At 39.2% G+C, this 20,223-nt stretch overlaps 1 protein-coding gene across 1 annotated transcript in view; it reads right to left on the reverse strand.

Moving 5' to 3' along the window:
• Positions 1–20,223, reverse strand: part of LOC128701551 (sodium- and chloride-dependent creatine transporter 1) — an 84,399-nt gene that overhangs the window by 7,125 nt on the left and 57,051 nt on the right. The window contains exons 3-11 of the mRNA XM_053795293.2: positions 19,798–19,927; positions 18,736–18,846; positions 18,338–18,486; positions 17,984–18,102; positions 16,121–16,349; positions 15,414–15,535; positions 13,887–14,015; positions 6,800–7,003; positions 704–874 (exon numbers count right to left, since the gene is read on the reverse strand). Coding sequence (XP_053651268.1) covers positions 704–874; positions 6,800–7,003; positions 13,887–14,015; positions 15,414–15,535; positions 16,121–16,349; positions 17,984–18,102; positions 18,338–18,486; positions 18,736–18,846; positions 19,798–19,927 — 1,364 coding nt within the window. The remainder of the gene's footprint in view (positions 1–703; positions 875–6,799; positions 7,004–13,886; positions 14,016–15,413; positions 15,536–16,120; positions 16,350–17,983; positions 18,103–18,337; positions 18,487–18,735; positions 18,847–19,797; positions 19,928–20,223) is intronic.

The raw sequence follows: 20,223 nt of genomic DNA on the forward strand, positions 1-20,223 counted from the left end.
TCATCCACATTATCCTTCTCTATTTTCCAGCATATTTATGTCCGTTCTGTAATATGGAGAACAGAACTAAGCAGCATTATTTAAATAAGCCTTAACAAGGATATATAAAATTGAAGTATAACCTGAGGCCTTTGTTATACTGTATAAACTACTTTATATGAAGGTGTGTCATGAAAACTTTGCAGCGTTGTCTTAGCTTCAGATTTCTGCTAACCAGAACTCCTAAATTATTTTTTACATTCATTGTGAGTAAGGGTTAAATTTCTTTATAAGTGCCATAGTGTTTTTTTTTTTTCATTTTTCCAGAATAAGACCCTGCCTCAGTGGGAGACGGCCGACTTGTTGAAAAAAAAAAAAAAAAAAAGACCCTTACATTTATCCACGTTTTAACTGCACCACTTCTCTGACCACAACATCAATGTATCCATCATTCTGTAGCTCTCTAATGTCTGCCCCAGAAATTATTGAAAGGCTTATTTTAATGTTATTGGCAAACTTGCTTATGGTGCTATTTATTATCTCATCTACTGTATATTATTTATGTAGACTGTGAACATTAAAGGCCCAAGCCTGAACCTAGCGGGACACCACTTATAACAGGTCCCCCATTCTGATTTCTTTTCATTTATGCAAAACTGCCTAATAGTCAATAACAATAATAATAATAGAGAAGGATCTGAACCAGGTATTTCTTGGGACCTACCTCCCTAAAGGTACCCGGGTACTGGAAGAACTTATATAGCATATAACCAGGAATCCATAGCAATGAACCGAACACCAGGAGCCAGCCCATAGCTTGCGCCCACACAGGATACACATATGTTTTGTTGTAGGTCAATGGAGTGTGAAACACCAGTGCAAAGATAACCATACTCTGGAAGAGAAACAACAATAATATATATGATTACCAGTGAGCAACCAAAACTTCACTGTTGCCCTTCAAGAACTGGTGAAAGGTTCTTGAACCAGGGAATGAGAATTCCCTTCTTGAATCAAACCTATTTATATCCCACCTTCCCTTTCCCTGGTGCTCTACAATCCTTATGAGTTTAGTGCTTTCCTGTGATGATATGAATAATAATAATAAACTTCCACTGACTCCCAATATCAATTGTCTTCCAACATATAAAACTCTCATAACTTCTACAGTGTGTGTATTTATAATCTTAAAATTAAATGAGAGAATGAATATTGCTCATACTTTTATGTGATAATTATGCAGAATAAATACATTTATCCTTGGTGGGATATGGCCGGTGTGTTGAAAGAAAGAAATACATTATTAAAAGGACAGTGCTTATGAAAGTTTGAAATGCAGTATCTTACATAACCAGAGAAAATGAAGACCTATATTTTTTTTTTTTCAACAAGTTGGTCGTTTCCCACCGAGGCAGGGTGACCCAAAAAAGAAAGAAAATCCCCAAAAAGAAAATACTTTCATCATCATTCAACACTTTCACCACACTCAAACATTATCACTACTTTTGCAGAGGTGCTCAGAATACAACAGTTTAGAAGCATATACGTATAAAGATACACAACATATCCCTCCAAACTGCCAGTATCCCAAACCCCTCCTTTAAAGTGCAGGCATTGTACTTCCCATTTCCAGGACTCAAGTCCGACTATATGAACATAACCGGTTTCCCTGAATCCCTTCACTAAATATTACCCTGCTCACACTCCAACAGATCGTCAGGTCCCAAGTATCATTCGCCTCCATTCACTCCTATCTAACACGCTCATGCACGCTTGCTGGAAGTCCAAGCCCCTAGCCCACAAAACCTCCTTTACCCCCTCTTTCCAACCCTTTCGAGGACGACCCCTACTCCTCCTTCCTTCCCCTATAGATTTATATGCTTTCCATGTCATTCTACTTTGATCCATTCTCTCTAAATGACCAAACCACCTCAACAACCCCTCTTCTGCCCTCTGACTAATGCTTTTATTAACTCCACACCTTCTCCTAATTTCCACACTCCGAATTTTCTGCATAATATTTACACCACACATTGCCCTTAGACAGGACATCTCCACTGCCTCCAACCGTCTCCTCGCTGCTGCATTTACCACCCAAGCTTCACATCCATATAAGAGTGTTGGTACTACTATACTTTCATACATTCCCTTCTTTGCCTCCACATATACCTCAATGCACCACTCACCTTTTTTCCCCTCATCAATTCTATGATTAACCTCATCCTTCATAAATCCATCCGCCGACACGTCAACTCCCAAGTACAGTGGACCCCCGGTTAACGATATTTTTTCATTCCAGAAGTATGTTCAAGTGCCAGTACTGACCGAATTTGTTCCCATAAGGAATATTGTGAAGTAGATTAGTCCATTTCAGACCCCCAAGCAAACACGTACAAACGCACTTACATAAATACACTTACATAATTGGTCGCATTTGGAGGTGATCATTAAGCGGGGGTCCACTGTATCTGAAAACATTCACTTCTTCCATACTCCTCCTCCCCAATTTGATATCCAATTTTTCTTTATCTAAATCATTTGATACCCTCATCACCTTACTCTTTTCTATGTTCACTTTCAACTTTCTACCTTTACACACATTCTCAAACTCATCCACTAACCTTTGCAATTTTTCTTTAGAATCTCCCATAAGCACAGTATCATCAGCAAAAAGTAACTGTGTCAATTCCCATTTTGAATTTGATTCCCCATAATTTAATCCCACCCCTCTCCCGAACACCCTAGCATTTACTTCTTTTACAACCCCATCTATAAATATATTAAACAACCATGGTGACATTACACATCCCTGTCTAAGACCTACTTTTACCGGGAAGTATTCTCCCTCTCTTCTACACACCCTAACCTGAGCCTCACTATCCTCATAAAAGCTCTTTACAGCATTTAGTAACTTACCACCTATTCCATATACAGTGGACCCCCGCTTAACGATCACCTCCAAATGCGACCAATTATGTAAGTGTATTTATGTAAGTGCGTTTGTACGTGTATGTTTGGGGGTCTGAAATGGACTAATCTACTTCACAATATTCCTTATGGGGAAAAATTCGGTCAGTACTGGCACCTGAACATACTACTGGAATGAAAAAAGTTCGTTAAGCGGGGGTCCACTGTACTTGCAACATCTGCCACATTGCTCCTCTATCCACTCTATCATATGCCTTTTCTAAATCCATAAATGCAATAAAAACTTCCCTACCTTTATCTAAATACTGTTCACATATATGCTTCAATGTAAACACTTGATCTACACATCCCCTACCCACTCTGAAGCCTCCCTGCTCATCCGCAATCCTACATTCTGTCTTAACTCTAATTCTTTCAGTTATAACCCTACCGTATACTTTTCCTGGTATACTCAGTAAACTTATTCCTCTATAATTTTTACAATCTCTTTTGTCCCCTTTCCCTTTATATAAAGGGACTATACATGCTCTCCGTCAATCCCTAGGTACCTTCCCCTCTTTCATACATTTATTAAACAAAAGTACCAACCACTCCAACACTATATCCCCCCCTGCTTTTAACATTTCTGTCATGATCCCATCAGTTCCAGCTGCTTTACCCCCTTTCATTCTATGTAATGCCTCACGTATCTCCACCACACTTACATTCTGCACTTCTTCACTCCTAAAAGATGGTATACCTCCCTGGCCAGTGCATGAAATTACCACCTCCCTTTCTTCCTCAACATTTAAAAGTTCCTCAAAATATTCTCGCCATCTACCTAATACCTCCCTCTCCCCATCTACTAACTCCCCTACTCTGTTTTTAACTGACAAATCCATACTTTCCCTAGGCTTTCTTAACTTGTTTAACTCACTCCAAAATTTTTTCTTATTTTCATTAAAATTTATTGACAGTGCCTCTCCCACTCTTTCATCTGCTCTCCTTTTGCACTCTCTCACCACTCTCTTCACCTTTCTTTTACTCTCCATATACTCTGCTCTTCTTATAACACTCCTGCTTTGTAAAAACCTCTCGTAAGCTACCTTTTTCTCTTTTATCACACCCTTTACTTCATCATTCCACCAATCACTCCTCTTTCCTCCTGCCCCCACCCTCCTATAACCACAAACTTCTGCCCCACATTCTAATACTGCATTTTTAAAACTATTCCAACCCTCTTCAACCCCCCCACTACTCATCTTTGCACTAGCCCACCTTTCTGCCAATAGTCGCTTATATCTCGCCCGAACTTCCTCCTCTCTTAGTTTATACACTTTCACCTCCCTCTTACTTGTTGTTGCCACCTTCCTCTTTTCCCGTCTACCTCTTACTCTAACTGTAGCTACAACTAAATAATGATCCGATATATCAGTTGCCCCTCTATAAACATGTACATCCTGGAGCCTACCCATCAACCTTTTATCCACCAATACATAATCTAACAAACTACTTTCATTACGTGCTACATCATACCTTGTATATTTATTTATCCTCTTTTTCATAAAATATGTATTACTTATTACCAAATTTCTTTCTACACATAGCTCAATTAAAGGCTCCCCATTTACATTTACCCCTGGCATCCCAAATTTACCTACTACTCCCTCTAACATTTTTACCCACTTTAGCATTGAAATCCCCAACCAACATTACTCTCACACTTGATTCAAAACTCCCCACGCATTCACTCAACATTTCCCAGAATCTCTCTCTCTCCTCTACACTTCTCTCTTCTCCAGGTGCATACACGCTTACTATAACCCACTTTTCACATCCAATCTTTATTTTACTCCAAATAATCCTTGAATTTATACATTTGTAGTCCCTCTTTTCCTGCCATAGCTTATCCTTCAACATTATTGCTACTCCTTCTTTAGCTCTAACTCTATTTGAAACCCCTGACCTAATCCCATTTATTCCTCTCCATTGAAACTCTCCCACCCCCTTCAGCTTTGTTTCACTTAACCCTTTCAGGGTCCGTCCCGTAGATCTACGGCTTTACGTTCAGGGTCCAAACCGTAGCTCTACGTCATGAGCTCAGCTCACTCTGATAAACTGTGAGTGGTAAATTTGGGCCTAGATATGAGAGAATACATCTATGTGGTATATGTGCACCACATAAAACAAATCCTGCAGCACACTGTGTATAATGAGAGAAAAAAAACTGAGACCATGATTTTCGATTAAAACAGGGACTTTGCAGTGTTTTTTCGTATGTTTTTTATAGTTGTATTTGTGATTTCTTGGTCTCATTTGATAGAATGGAAGACATATTACAGAAATAGAGATAATTTTGATTGATGTTAGCACTGGAAATAGCTTGAAACTGAGTTCAAAGTGGCGGAAATGTTAAATTTTTGCCTATGTTCAAGAGTAAACAAACGACCTCACACGTCTAATACACGCCAGCTGGTGGGTCTAATATGCATTCACAAATGTGGTGATGATATTTATACAATTATTACAATATTGCATAACAGTAAATCTTCTATTTTTTTGGTGTGAATAAAAATTCATTATGTGAATAAAAAATCAAAACGGAATTTATTTGTAAACCCTCAAAACATAACTAATGAACAGAGTTAATGTTAGTTTAGTGCCAGGAATACCTACATTGTTTATTCCGGACCCTATTTTGAAATTGGAATATTTTGAACTTTGTGTTAAATTGGCCAAATTACCAATTTCCAGTCACTTTATTTTGTAGTTGAAACAGTTGACTTGGTGATTTCTTGTGCTCAATCGATAGAATAGAAGTAATACTAGTGAAATAGCTAAGAATTTGGTCGACTGGAATAATGTAATTGGCCTAAAATGGGAGTCAAAGTCGGCAAAATCGCCGATTCGTAAATATCGCTGACACATCAAAATTCACGAGAGCATAATTTCGTCAGTTTTCCATCAAATTTCGTACTTTTTGTTTTATTACATTCACAAAAAGATTCTCTACCATTTCATAAGAAAAAAATAAAAAATTTTTTTTTTTAAATTCTTGGACACTGGGGCACCACTTCAGATTTTGGCCTTGGACCCTGAAAGGGTTAAAGCCAGGACATCCAGTTTCTTCTCATTCATAACATCCACAATCATCTCTTTCTTATCATTTGCACAACATCCACGCACATTCAGACTTCCCACTTTGACAATTTTCTTCTTCTTATTCTTTTTAGTAATCTTTACAGGAAAAGGGGTTACTAGCCCATTCTTCCCGGCATTTTAGTTGACTTTTACAACACGTATGGCTTACGGAGGAAAGATTCTTATTCCACTTCCCCACGGATATAAAAGGAAAAGTAATAAGACCAAGAACTATTAAGATAAAATCAAAGAAAACTCAGATGAGTGTGTATAAATAAACGTGTACATGTACATGTACCTATATATTGGACTGAAACACTCAAAGCAGGCCTCTACAGGCTTAACACTTTCCCTTGATTATAATAATAGTAATAATAGTTAATAATAATAATAATAATAATAATAGCACTTAGTTCTGATTATAATGATAATAAGATGTAGCCTTTGATCACATACAATGACATTCATGATGGTAATTTTCTTGCTTCTTGGTTTCTAGCATAAAAATACTTAATAAATTTCACTTGTAGGTTATTATAGCTGTATGGTATTTACTCTGGCATTCTATGACCCATACAAATTTAGCACTTCCTTACCACTGTATGATCCAAGTGTATTGAACACTTTCTTGTGAAAATAACAGCTCTTTGCAAATAATTACTTCTTCTGCCCCCCCCCCCCCAAAAAAAAAAATCCTAAATCCACATGGGGCATTCATTGCTGCTTTATTATAAAAATTAATTTACATAGATGGCACTAGTGGCATACTGACCAGGGTGAGAAGCGGAGTGATGAACCGCCAGCAAATAGTGAAGAAGGGATTGATGGCATGGCCCAGCATCATGGCAACATTGTCTGAGAAGCGCTTGGCACCGTACACCCAGGCGATGACAATACACTCAAAGAAGCAGATGCTCAACAAAATGATGCCACTTGCAGAATAGGAATCAAAGATTTGGAAAACATACATTCCACCCTGTAGTATATACAGACACATGTCACAAATCTCATTAAAATTGAGTCTCAAAACAAATTAAAAAAAAAAAAAAAAAAAAAAAAAAAAAGCTTTGAAATGTTTTAAAATTGCTAGGAATCCTTCTTCAGTGCAAAATTTAAGAGAATAATGACATGTATGTATGTATGTATGTATATATATGTCGTGCTGAATATGTAAAACTGGTCAATTAGCAAGAACTCATTTAAAATTAAGTCCTTTCTGAAATTTTCTCTTATACGTTAAAAGATAAATTTTCTTCATTAATGTTGATGTAAAAATTTATAATTTTGCACCAAAAGAATCTTAGAAAACTTACCTAACCTTATTATAACAAGAACAATTTATTTTAGCCTAACCCAACTAAATATATTTTAGATTTGTTTACAATAATTTAATATTAAACAAACACAGTGAAATATATTTTTTTCGTTAGGTTCAGAAAGATTTTGGTGAAATTATTGCATACACAAATTTTCGCTTGTTCTATATGGCAAGATGGATTAATTGTATTTATATTATTTCTTATGGGGAAAACTGATTCGCAAATCGTAAATTTCGTTTATAGTAGCTCCTCCAGGAACGGATTAATTATGAAAAACGAGGGACCACTGTGTGTGTGTATATATATATATATATATATATATATATATATATATATATATATACATACATATATATACATACATATATATATATACACACACACACACATACACACACACACACACACACACAGTGGTCCCTCGTTTTTCGTAATTAATCCGTTCCTGGAGGAGCTACTATAAACGAAATTTACAATTTGCGAATCAATTTTCCCCATAAGAAATAATGTAAATACAATTAATCCATTCCTGACACCCAGAAGTATTAAAACAAAACAAAATTTTAACATGAAATATACATGTAGTACATAAACAATACAATGGGAAATGATGAATGAAACATTAACAGCATAACACTTACCTTTATTGGAGATTCTTCTTAGTGTATGGGAGACTGGAGGAGGAGAGAGAGTGGATTGTTTATAGTTTGGAAGGGGAATCCCCTTCCAGCAACATCTCAGGTACCAATTGCTTCTCTGGGGTTGCTTCTCTTCTCTGTTTCTTAATGCCACTAGGACCACCTTGAGAGTCACTCTAGTCCTGTCTCGCAAAGTAACTGTGGAGAGAGCTCTGTTTCTGGCGTCTCTTTAACACTTCCCTAAAATGGCCCAAGACTTTGCCACTGTACATGTTGCCAACCTGGCTTGCAACAACATTGTTTGGGTGATGTTTCTCCATAAAGCTTTCCATCTTACCCCACATAGTAAAAATCTCTTTAATTTCTGAAGGCACCTTCTTCCATCTCTCTTCCTCCTCCTCTGCAGCAAGATTCTGAGCTGCGATGTGTTGCTCTTCCTGCTGAAGCTCTTGCAGCTCCTCAGTGGTGAGCTCTTCATTGTGGTCTTCCACCAATTCTTCCACATCCTCCAAACTCACATCCAACCCCATGGAACTCCCCAGTGCCACAATTGATTTTACAACAAACATAGGCTCATTAGGGTCACTCCCAAATTCTTCAAAATCCCTCTTGTCGACACAATCTGACCCATGCTTTACTATTAGATTTCCAAAACACACACAATTTACTTTTCATAACATTGTTTTTCCTGAACACTCTGGGATTTTCAGAATGGTACACTAGCAATGGCTTCACTTTGAAATCCCCACTAGCATTAGCACAGAACATTAGCGTCAGCCTGTCTTTCATAGGCTTGTGTCCTGGCACTGCCTTTTCCTCTTGTGTAATGAAGGTCCTCTTTGGCATTTTCTTCCAAAAGAGGCCTGTTTCGTCACAATTGAACACTTGTTCAGGTTTCAGTCCTTCAGCCTCTATGTACTCCTGGAATTCATGCACATATTTTTCAGCCGCCTTGTGGTTCGAACTGGCAGCCTCACCATGCCTTACCACACTGTGTATGCCAGTACAGTTCTTAAATCTCTCAAACCAGCCTTTGCTGGCCTTAAATTCACTCACTTCACCACTATTTGCAGGCAATTTCTTTACCAAATCTTCATGTAACTGCCTAGCCTTTTCACAAATAAACGAAGTCATAAGAGTATCTCCTGCTAATTGTTTCTCATTTATCCACACCAATAATAACTTCTCAACCTCTTCCAGTACTGGTGATCTCATTTTTGACAGCATAGTTACTCCCTTTGCAACAACAGCATCCTTTATTTCATTTTTCTTGGCCACTATGGAACATAAGGTTGTGTAGGGTTTCTTATACATCCTGGACAGTTCGGCCACACTTGTACCACTTTCATATTGTTCAATGATGGTTTTCTTAAATTCAATCGTATTTCTCACCTTCTTTACCACAGGCTTGGCACTAGGAGCTTTCTTTGGAGCCATGGTAGCTTATTTAGTACTTGCAAGCACTAAAATAAATGGAATATTATGAAATATTTCGCTGGAGCACGTGAGGGGACCTTCGCTCACTTGTAAACAATGCCAGACTGGCTGCCGCCCTGGCTCACGCCGTGGGTACGCGTCCCGGATGAACTACGACTCGTGAGTCAACCTATGAAAAGCGAGTCCATGTTTATACGAAAATACCCCTATGATTGGCGAATTTTACGATTGCCGGGAACTACGAAAAGCGGGGGACCACTGTTGAAAAAAAAAAAATAATATATATATATATATATATATATATATATATATATATATATATATATATATATATATGTCCTGTCTAAGGGCAATGTGTGGTGTAAATATTATGCAGAAAATTCGGAGTGTGGAAATTAGGAGAAGGTGTGGAGTTAATAAAAGCATTAGTCAGAGGGCAGAAGAGGGGTTGTTGAGGTGGTTTGGTCATTTAGAGAGAATGGATCAAAGTAGAATGACATGGAAAGCATATAAATCTATAGGGGAAGGAAAGAGGGGTAGGGGTCGTCCTCGAAAGGGTTGGAAAGAGGGGGTAAAGGAGGTTTTGTGGGCGAGGGGCTTGGACTTCCAGCAAGCGTGCATGAGCATGTTAGATAGGAGTGAATGGAGACGAATGATACTTGGGACCTGACGATCTGTTGGAGTGTGAGCAGGGTAATATTTAGTGAAGGGATTCAGGGAAACCGGTTATTTTCATATAGTCGGACTTGAGTCCTGGAAATGGGAAGTACAATGCCTGCACTTTAAAGGAGTGGTTTGGGATATTGGCAGTTTGGAGGGATATGTTGTGTATCTTTATACGTATATGCTTCTAAACTGTTGTATTCTGGGCACCTCTGCAAAAGCAGTGATAATGTGTGAGTGTGGTGAAAGTGTTGAATGATGATGAAAGTATTTTCTTTTTGGTGATTTTCTTTCTTTTTTGGGTCACCCTACCTCAGTGGGAGACGACCAACTTGTTGAAAAAAAAAAAAAAAAAAAAAAAAAAAAAAAAAAAAAAAAAAAAAATATATATATATATATATATATATATATATATATATATATATATATATATATATATATATATATATATATATATATATATATATATATATAATATATATATATATATATATATATATATATATATAATATATATATATATATATATATATATATATATATAATATATATATATATATAATATATATATATATATATATATATATATATATATATAAATATATATAATCATTACACTCTAGAAAGAATAATCCCATACAGAAAGGTGCCTCAATATGTGTAAAGCCTCCTTGATTCAAAGGATTTGAGTTACCTTCCTCTTTTTTGTACAGTGGACCCTCAACCAGCGATATTAATCCGTTCCTGAGAGCTCATCGTTAATTGAAATAATCGTTAGTCAAGTTAATTTTCCCCATAAGAAATAATGGAAATCAAATTAATCCGTGCAAGACACCCCAAAGTATTGAAAAAAAATTTTTACCACATGAAATATTAATTTTAATACACACAAATTGAAGAAGACATGCACAGTTACATGACACTTACCTTTATTGAAGATCTGGTGATGACTGATGGGATGGGAGGAGGGGAGACCGTTGATCTTCTTAGTGTTTAGAAGGGGAATCCCCTTCCATTAGCACTTGAGGTAGCAAGTCTTTTTCTGGGGTTACTTCCCTTGTTCTTTTAATGCCACTAGGACCAGCTTCAGAGTCACTGGACTTCTGTCGCACAACATATCTGTCCATAGATACCTGTACCTCTCGTTCCTTTATGACTTTCCTAAAGTGGTTCACAACATTGTCAGTGTACAGGTTGCCAACACGGCTTGCAGTAGCTGTGTCAGGGTGATTTTCATCAAAAAAGGTTTGCACTTCAAGCCACTTTGCACACATTTCCTTAATCTTAGAAGTAGGCAACTTCTTCAATTTCTCTATCCCCTCCTCCGAAGCAGTTTTCTCAGGTCTGCCCTCTTGCTGTTCAAGATGATCTAGCAGCTCATCAGTGGTTAGTTCTTCATTGTCCTCCTCCACCAGCTCTTCCACATCCTCCCCACTAACCTCCAACTCTAAGGACTTCCCCAATGCCACAATGGATTCCTCAACTGGCATAGGATTCTCAGGGTTAGCCTCAAACCCTCAACAATCCCTTTTGTCTACACATTCTGGCCGCAGTTTTTTCCAAGCAGAGTTCAAGGTCCTCTTAGTCACTTCCTCCCAAGCCTTACCTATAATGTTTACACAATTGAGGATGGTAAAATGATCTTTCCAAAACTCTCTTAGAGTCAGTTGAGTTTCTGAGGTCACTACAAAGCACCTTTCAAACAAAGCTTTTGTGTACAGTTTCTTGAAGTTGGAAATGACCTGCTGGTCCATGGGCTGCAGGAGAGGAGTGGTATTAGGAGGCAAAAACTTCACCTTAATGAAGCTCATGTCCCTAGACAGTCGCTCTGCCAAGTCTGAAGGATGACCAGGAGCATTGTCTAATACCAGGAGGCACTTAAGGTCTAATTTCTTTTCAATTAGGTAATTTTTCACATTGGGGGCAAATGCATGGTGTAACCAGTCATAGAAAAAGTCCCTAGTGACCCATGCCTTACTGTTTGCCCTCCACAGCGCACACAAATTAGCCTCGACGACATTGTTTTTCCTGAACACTCTGGGAGTTTCAGAGTGATACACCAATAAAGGCTTCACTTTGCAATCACCACTAGCATTGGCACACATCAACAGAGTAAGCCTGTCTTTCATAGGCTTATGTCCTGGGAGTGCCTTTTCCTCCTGAGTAATGTAGGTCCTGCTTGGCATTTTCTTCCAACACAGGCCTGTTTCGTCACAATTAAACACTTGTTCAGGTTTCAGTCCTTCACTGTCTGTGTACTCCTTGAATTCCTGCACATATTTTTCAGCCGCTTTGTGGTCCGAACTGGCAGCCTCACCATGCCTTATCACACTATGAATGCCACTACGCTTCTTAAATCTCTCAAACCAACCTTTGCTGGCCTTAAATTCACTCACATCACTAGTTGCTGGCATTTTTTTAATTAAATCGTCATGCAATTTCCTAGCCTTTTCACATATGATCGCTTGAGATGCTATCTCCTGCTATCTGTTTCTCGTTCATCCACACCAATAAGTCTCTCAACATCTTCTACCGCTTGCGATCTCAGTTTCGAAAACATAGTTGCACCTTTGGCAAGAACAGCTTCCTTGACTGCCGTTTTCTTGCCCACAATAGTAGCGATGGTTGATTGGGGTTTATTATACAACCTGACCAGCTCAGAGACACGCACTCCACTTTCATACTTAGCAAGGATCTCTTTCTTCATCTCCATAGTAATTCTCACCCTTTTTGCTGTAGGGTTGGCACTAGAAGCTTTCTTGGGGCCCATAGTGACTTATTTTGCAGGTGCAATCACTACAAAGGCTGTGATAATATGAAATGTTCCAGTTGTATGTTTGGAAGCGACCGTGGTAGCTGGCTTGTAAACAATGGCACCCACGGGACAAGTAAGGCACGCTCAGGCCAAAGTGGACGCGTCTCGTATGGAACGAATAGCGCTGGTCGGGTTTTTAAGTGCTAGTCAAGGCAAAATTTTTGCGTTAAAATGTATCGCTAGTCAGATTTATCGTTAATCAATGCCATCGCTGGTTGAGGGTCCACTGTATCTAACCTGATTACTTCTCATTTCCCATGTACAGGAGAGCCCCTGTTTATGCAGCAGGTTAGGTTTTAGACTACTGCTGTAAAGCAAAAATTGCTGTGCAGTGAAACAGCCTTTTTTCCACTTTCAAATGCATATAAAACCCTAATAACATGTTTACACTACAGGTTGGCCATCACTAATCCGGCATCATTGGGACCTGTAGTGTGCCGGATTATAGAGTTTGCTGGATTACAGAGTGGTTAGGTTAGAATACACTTAATTAACCAATCAATAGAGACCAATCTATAGAGACTCATTTTCATCACTGCTTTCTCCTCCACTGGCTTGCTGCTGTGGATTTACAACCATCTGCACAATTTCTGAATCAGTATAATGATGAAATTTGAGTCGGTATAATGATGAAATTTGAAATTACGCTATCTGAAATTAGTGCCGGATTACTGATGGAACCGGATAACTCACTGCCGGATTAGTGATGGCCGACCTGTATTATATATTAAGTGAGCAATATAAGTAGGCCTAAAAAATGTATATACAGTACAAATTACTTACCTTAAAACATTTTCATCCTTAGCTTATAGTGAGTGGTGACAACATTTATTGTAGGCAGCCTGAATAAATGAAGAATGGACATAACTGAAAACCACTGCACAGTACATTAGTGAAATGCTGTAAAGCCCAAAGGGGCTTGTCCCTTGCAATGAATGTAATAAAAATTAATCATTCTGTTCATTCATTTTTAATCATAACACATACCTGAGTGACCATAGTGCAGCCAATTGCAAAATCCAAGAGACAAACAACTCCCACTAGGACCTCACGTCGACTTCCCACACGAAGGTACTCGGGGAACAAATCAACGATGGCAGTGATGACAGACTCCACCTACAGGATGTCCACAAGAACATAATTGTTGAAAGAAAATATGTATAGCACAAGATCACCTATGGTATAAACCTTGGTAATAGATACAGATAAATTGTTTTAGAAAGAAACGTTATCAAACACTAGGATACACTTACTGGAAAATGTTTCGGTCCTAGGACCTTGATCACTTCTAACACACCAGAGATTAAATGTGTGTCAGAAGTGATCAAGGTCCCAGGACTGAAATGTTTTCTAATAAATATAACCTACTGTTTGCTCACATGTCTTTCTAAACCAAGATCACTTATTGTTACAATGTTTCACCTACAGAGGGTGAAGGTGTAAAGCTGATCAGATGAGACATTCTTCTGTGTTTGCTCAAAATCCAAAGATTCTAAGATTATTAACTATGTTAGAAAATTGACATTTGTATCTATAAAGCCTAAACTTCCAGGGATCCATGTTGATAAGATAAATGCAACATCTGGGTATCTGTTTAAGACATATCACCAACCATGGGCTCTATCATTCTAATATGGGGATATGAGAAAAATGTAAATGGAGGAACCAGAGAGGAGGCAGCAGTAAAAATAGATATCTGTACTTGCCTATATGTGGTTGCTCCTGGTCCTATCTCTTGACTTACTGCCTGCCAAATTCACTCTTAGCCTTGTGGGCCCTGTCATACCTATTCTTAAAACTGTGTGTGTAGTCTGCCTCCACCACTTCTTCATGGAGGTCATTCCGCTTTCTGATCACCCTGAGACTGGAGAAATACATCCCTGACTCACTCGTGTCTTTAACCTCAAGCTGTGCCCCTTGAGTACCCATTTCCAGCCTCTCAAACAGCCTGTTCCTGTCTACCCTATCAATTCCTTAGAGTATTTTGTATGTCATGGGTTACATCCAGTACCTACAGAACTGTCATACATAAAACCCTTTAAGGAATGTGGGTAAAGTGCTTTTAATCCAAGGGATTGAAACTACCCTTCCTTTCCTTGTATGAGACTCGGTTACCTCCTATTTCCCAGGCACTACAGAGTCCCTACAGGTTTAGTACATCCCCTTAAATATAATAATTACAACTGTTGGAGTGTAAGCAAGGTAACATTTATGAAGGGATTCAGGGAAACTGGCAGGGCAGACTTGAGTCCTGGAGATGGGAAGTACAGTGTCTGCACTCTGAAGGAGGGGTGTTAACGTTGCAGTTTTATAACTGTAGTGTAAATGCATCTCTGGCAAGACAGTGATGGAGTGAATGATGATGAAAGTTTTTCTTTTTCGGGCCACCCTGCTTTGGTGGGAGATGGCTGATGTGTTAAAAAAAAAAAAACTGGGAATGAGAAACAGAAATGTGCAATTAATGTACAATATTACATTATGGGATGACTAAAAAGTAATCGTAAAAGTACTGACCTGGACGAACTGAGAGTCGAGTCCAACCATAAGAATCATACAGAAGAAGAGTGCAGACCACAGGGGAGCAAGAGGCATGGCTGCCATGGCCTTGGGGTATGCAATGAAAGCTAAACCAGGACCTGCAACAAAATAGTTGTCAGTGGCTATTGTTGTTCTGTTTGGTATATTTCAATGCAAGTTCTAGTATTGTATCACTTATTCTTGTATGCATTTGTGCCTTTACTGTAGTTCTTTCACATAAGTCAGGCTGGTGAAGAGTTCGTGATCAAAGGAACTGGAGTCGCCTTTTCCTTCCTTGAATCAAACATGATCATCTCTCATTCCCTAGGCACTGCTGTCAGTAATGGGTTCCTTATTTAATGACCTTCCCAGTCCAGGCATTTTGAATCTTACCAACAATGTTACTTATGAGTTTATCCCCTCTGTGCATATATAGGACATTTAAATGCCCACTCTCATTATTTCTAACAAGGCAGGCCTCCAGGACCCCTGACCTACTTCCCACTCATTAGTTTCTGCAACAATTAAACTATGAAACTCCTCTGTGGGTTTATTTACTCCAACCAAAAATTGATAAAAAAAAAAGACCCATCATACTGTATGATCTCTAAGAGTTTACTACTGTCTCATATATAATAATATACATATAATATTGATTACTAGGGGAAGGTAGTGGAAAAATAGTATGCTTAAGGAGCACATACCAGCCTCAGCAACTTGTTCCATGGGAAGCTCCAATTGGTAGCTCATGAAACCAAGGATACTGAAGATGCCAAACCCAGCAAAGAATGATGTGCCAGAATTACATGCACACAAGATGGCACACTGCTTCACAAAGTTGTTGTTGAACTTGTTGTAGGAGCCGAGAGCGATCATGCCACCTAGAGCCACTGCGTACGAGTAGAAGACCTGTGTTCCGGCGTCGTTCCACACCTGCCGAATAAAAACACTCATTGGACTACCTGTTCTGAAGGCTAAGTGACCTGTGGACGACACATCCACATGCCATATGACCAGTTTTTCAAGTTCAGTATGACATATTTCAATGTCCCATTTTTGTGTTCTTCGAAAGTCAAAGACCAAGATGACAAAACAAAGTAATGCTTTATACTTGGCCGGGGGTTTTGTTCATGAGAGCAGACATCATGAAGTCATCTCACAGAATTAGCATGGCAGCTAGTCCTCAACTGAGCTGCTCCCCCACCTCCCCAGTCCTTGAGTCACCCATCTGACAACTTTATCATTCACTTCAGTCGTTCAGTGTTATTTTGACTCCTCCCTTCAAACAGGGTGCCATAATGCTGGTCTAGGTCTCTTGATCTGAGGTATTGGAGCCACCCTCTCCTTCCTCAAATCAAGCTTGCTTACTTCCCACTTCCAGGTGATATATGATCCTTACAGATTTAGTGCTTCCCAGAAATATAATAATAATTCTGTAGCTTGCGTATTAACATACATATCGTTAGCCAGTGCCTATTATTGATGGGAGGCTGGGGTGAGTGGTCAACCTCCTCACATGATTAAACACCCAACCATTGCTTGTACTAAATGGCCCATATGGGTTTAGCACTTCATTATTAAAATGAAATATACCTTTGAACATACTGTATTATTACTATCAGACTGGGTCTTTCCCTAAATGCTAAGCACAATGTGGGTTTTATGAAATGTTACTATCTATGTTGTGCTTGCATATGTCTAATTTTTTTGCAAATAAATACATCGTCTGAATTTAAACCAGCCTGGCCAGCATGGGCTTAGTTTTGCAGTGCTGAAGTGGCCTCAGCCAATTATGTGACTGAGGAATGACTCAGGTACACCAAAGCTGCCAGATGAGGAAGATGCTAATAAGGACCAGGGAAAGTGGTGAGCTGGCTATCTTTCAGGGAAAAGATGAACATCAGCCAAATGCTCTATAGTATAGTTGACTTGTGTCAGGAAGTGTCAGTTATGGGAGCTGGAAGCTGACTCATAGCATTCACTAAGAGCTGGTGTAAGGTGTCCACTCACAGCTGGGAGCTGATGAGCGATACTCAACTGAGTTGATGCATGGAGTCCCCTCACAGTTTCCATGGTAGTTATCATGACAAATTATTAAAAACAATAACTCCAACTGACATTCCTGTGACAGAGTCTGTCATGCGACTGACATTCCTGCGACACACAGTCTGTCATGCCGCACAAGTTCGTGTGTCACTCTCCCCCCCGTCGACCGGGAATTGTTATTATGTCGATCAGACTGAGGCATTAATATCTGGACGAAGACAAAGCCACATTTCGTCCCGAGTTGAGCAGCTCAGAACACAGCTGCTCCAGGAACCTGTAACTTGCACGTGCTGCGTAACATTTCTCAAACCAATAAAGTAACTTCAGTGCACGAACATCATGAGTACAAATTTGCAATGAGTAGCGAGCAATGAAACATGTGATAGTCAAAGGTGTTGGGGAGGAGACTGGTGATTGAGCAAGATACGACGTACCTGGTATCAGACGAACGAAGACTCAAGTCGGCAACAGCCTGCAATCCGCGACCCAGTAGCATTGGCCCTGAAAACACTGATTATTACCTGATAGTCGAGGATTTTCTCCCATTTAGGTTCGAGGTAGAATCGAATACCCTCAGCAGCCCCAGGCAGCGTCGCCCCACGGACCAGCAGAGCCGTTAGCATCACATACGGGAAAGTAGCTGTAAGTATGTCTCTTTAGTACAGCATCATCAAATCAAATCACTTCTGAAATATAATGCTGATTAATAAAGAGTGCCGGTCACTCTTGTCTTGGGGGCGTTGTTTGCGATTAATGGCAACTATTTCACATATGCCAAGTATAGCAAACGGGGAGGAAGTGATTGGCTGTTGATGATGTCCGTGCGACTCTCGAGTGTAGAGAGAACATAAGGGTGCTCATTTGTCAAAGCTTACCTGTGAAATACATGATCTTGCCAGTAACCTTCACTCCCTTCCATATGGCAAAGTAGGTGCACACCCACGAGAAGAGGAGAGTGCCAAACAGGGGCCAGACCATCTCACCAAGGATCTCTACCCCATCACTGATCTGTAGCACACGGTTGCTGAAGAACACAACAAAGTTTAGTCCTTGGTCACCCACAAAAAAATTATTAATTATCAGCAGTCACTTTTGTAAAAAATAAACTTCTGTTAAACTACACCTGTAGTATTTAAGAATAATATATAAATATTTGTTTTCTATCAGTACGGAATATAATATTCTGACAAAAAGTTTGGATAACTGAGTATTGTACTGTATAAGATTCCAATTATATTATTCATTAGATAAAAATAAGTGGGAGAAGACTCACTCCCAGAACTCCACCACAGAGTCAACAGGTGTGATGTTGTTAGACTTGAGGTCTTGGATAAGTGAATGGTTAGTGACACCTGCAAACGACACACACGAACCTGTGTTCCACCTGAAAAAGGAAAGCTAAATAGCAAGAAATTTTATAAATAAAATGTAGTGGCTCATAGAAGACTACAAATGATACACCATTGTAGAGGACATGCAACTGATCTTTTTCATAACCCTGCAGCTGTCAATAGCATTGTTTCTCTCCTAAACCCTGCTGCTGCTGGCAATACTAGTCCTTGCCTAGATTCTGCATCAGCCCTTTTACAAATTTTCAGTGAGACCCCATAATTATTCCTCAACACCTCTGACTGACTGTTCTACCATCAGTGACCCAAGACAAATAGTTGTTGTTGTTGTTGTTCCCAGTGACCCCAAAGTGTGGCTGCTGGTCACAACAACCCAAGATGTAGCTGTTGATTGCAATGATCTAAGACATACACCTACTGGTCCACAACAACCCAAGACATTTAGGTGTTGGATGCAGCAACCAATCTAGCTTACTGTCTGCCTCACTTTGCCTTTTCTGCATCTTATGCCTTTTCTGAATCTTCTTTTACCAGGTGTATCCCAAGCAAGCCAGACGGACTCTCACTTCTGATGCCTATAAAGAAAGTAGCCATAATCTTCTACTGAAATACCAATACTTTAAGGCTTAGCTGTAATGCCTTCAGCTCACAAGTAAAGGACCCGAGTTTGGTTCTGGGACAGGTGGAAGTGTAGGGCATGTTTCATTACACTTGGTGCCCCTGTTCATCTACCAGGTGATAGCTAGCTGTTGTAGATAGCATCATTAAGGATGGTATACATAATACATAAAAAATAAGGCTAAGTTGTAAAATGAGCTGAGGCAAGATAACAGCTCTTAGCCTGTTCATGAGCTGAGGTAAGATAACAGCTCTTAGCCTGTAAATGTGCTGAGATAAGATGACAGCTCTTAGCCTGTAAATGAGCCTAGCTAGGATAATAACTCTTAGCCAGTAGATTAAATAGCATATTGTAAAAAACCACTTACCAATTGCCACATGAGGTCCAGGGCAGCTCACCCTGGAAGGAGAGGATAAAGTAGTATAGGGCCCAGGCAATGATGACAATATAGTAGACATTCAGCCAGTTACACACCACGATAGCTGCAAACCCGATACCTGCGAATACAATAAATTATTATTATTATTACTACAATCAAAACTAAGCACTAAACCCACAAGGGTCATATGGGTGAATACAATAAAATATTAGCTAGGGGTCCTGGCTACCTACAGGACACCTCAATAAATGAAGCATTCTCGCTACCTGGGAATACCTCGTTAAATAAGGGATATATTATTATTCTGGGTTGTTGGAGTCACAACAACTGTTTTGTATTACATGGGATGTGTTAAATTATCTACGTAGAGCAAATAATTTAAAAAATGCATAACAGGTTGTGTATATTTTAATG

This window comes from Cherax quadricarinatus, chromosome 78 (assembly GCF_038502225.1).
Source record: "Cherax quadricarinatus isolate ZL_2023a chromosome 78, ASM3850222v1, whole genome shotgun sequence".
Taxonomy (NCBI): domain Eukaryota; kingdom Metazoa; phylum Arthropoda; class Malacostraca; order Decapoda; family Parastacidae; genus Cherax; species Cherax quadricarinatus.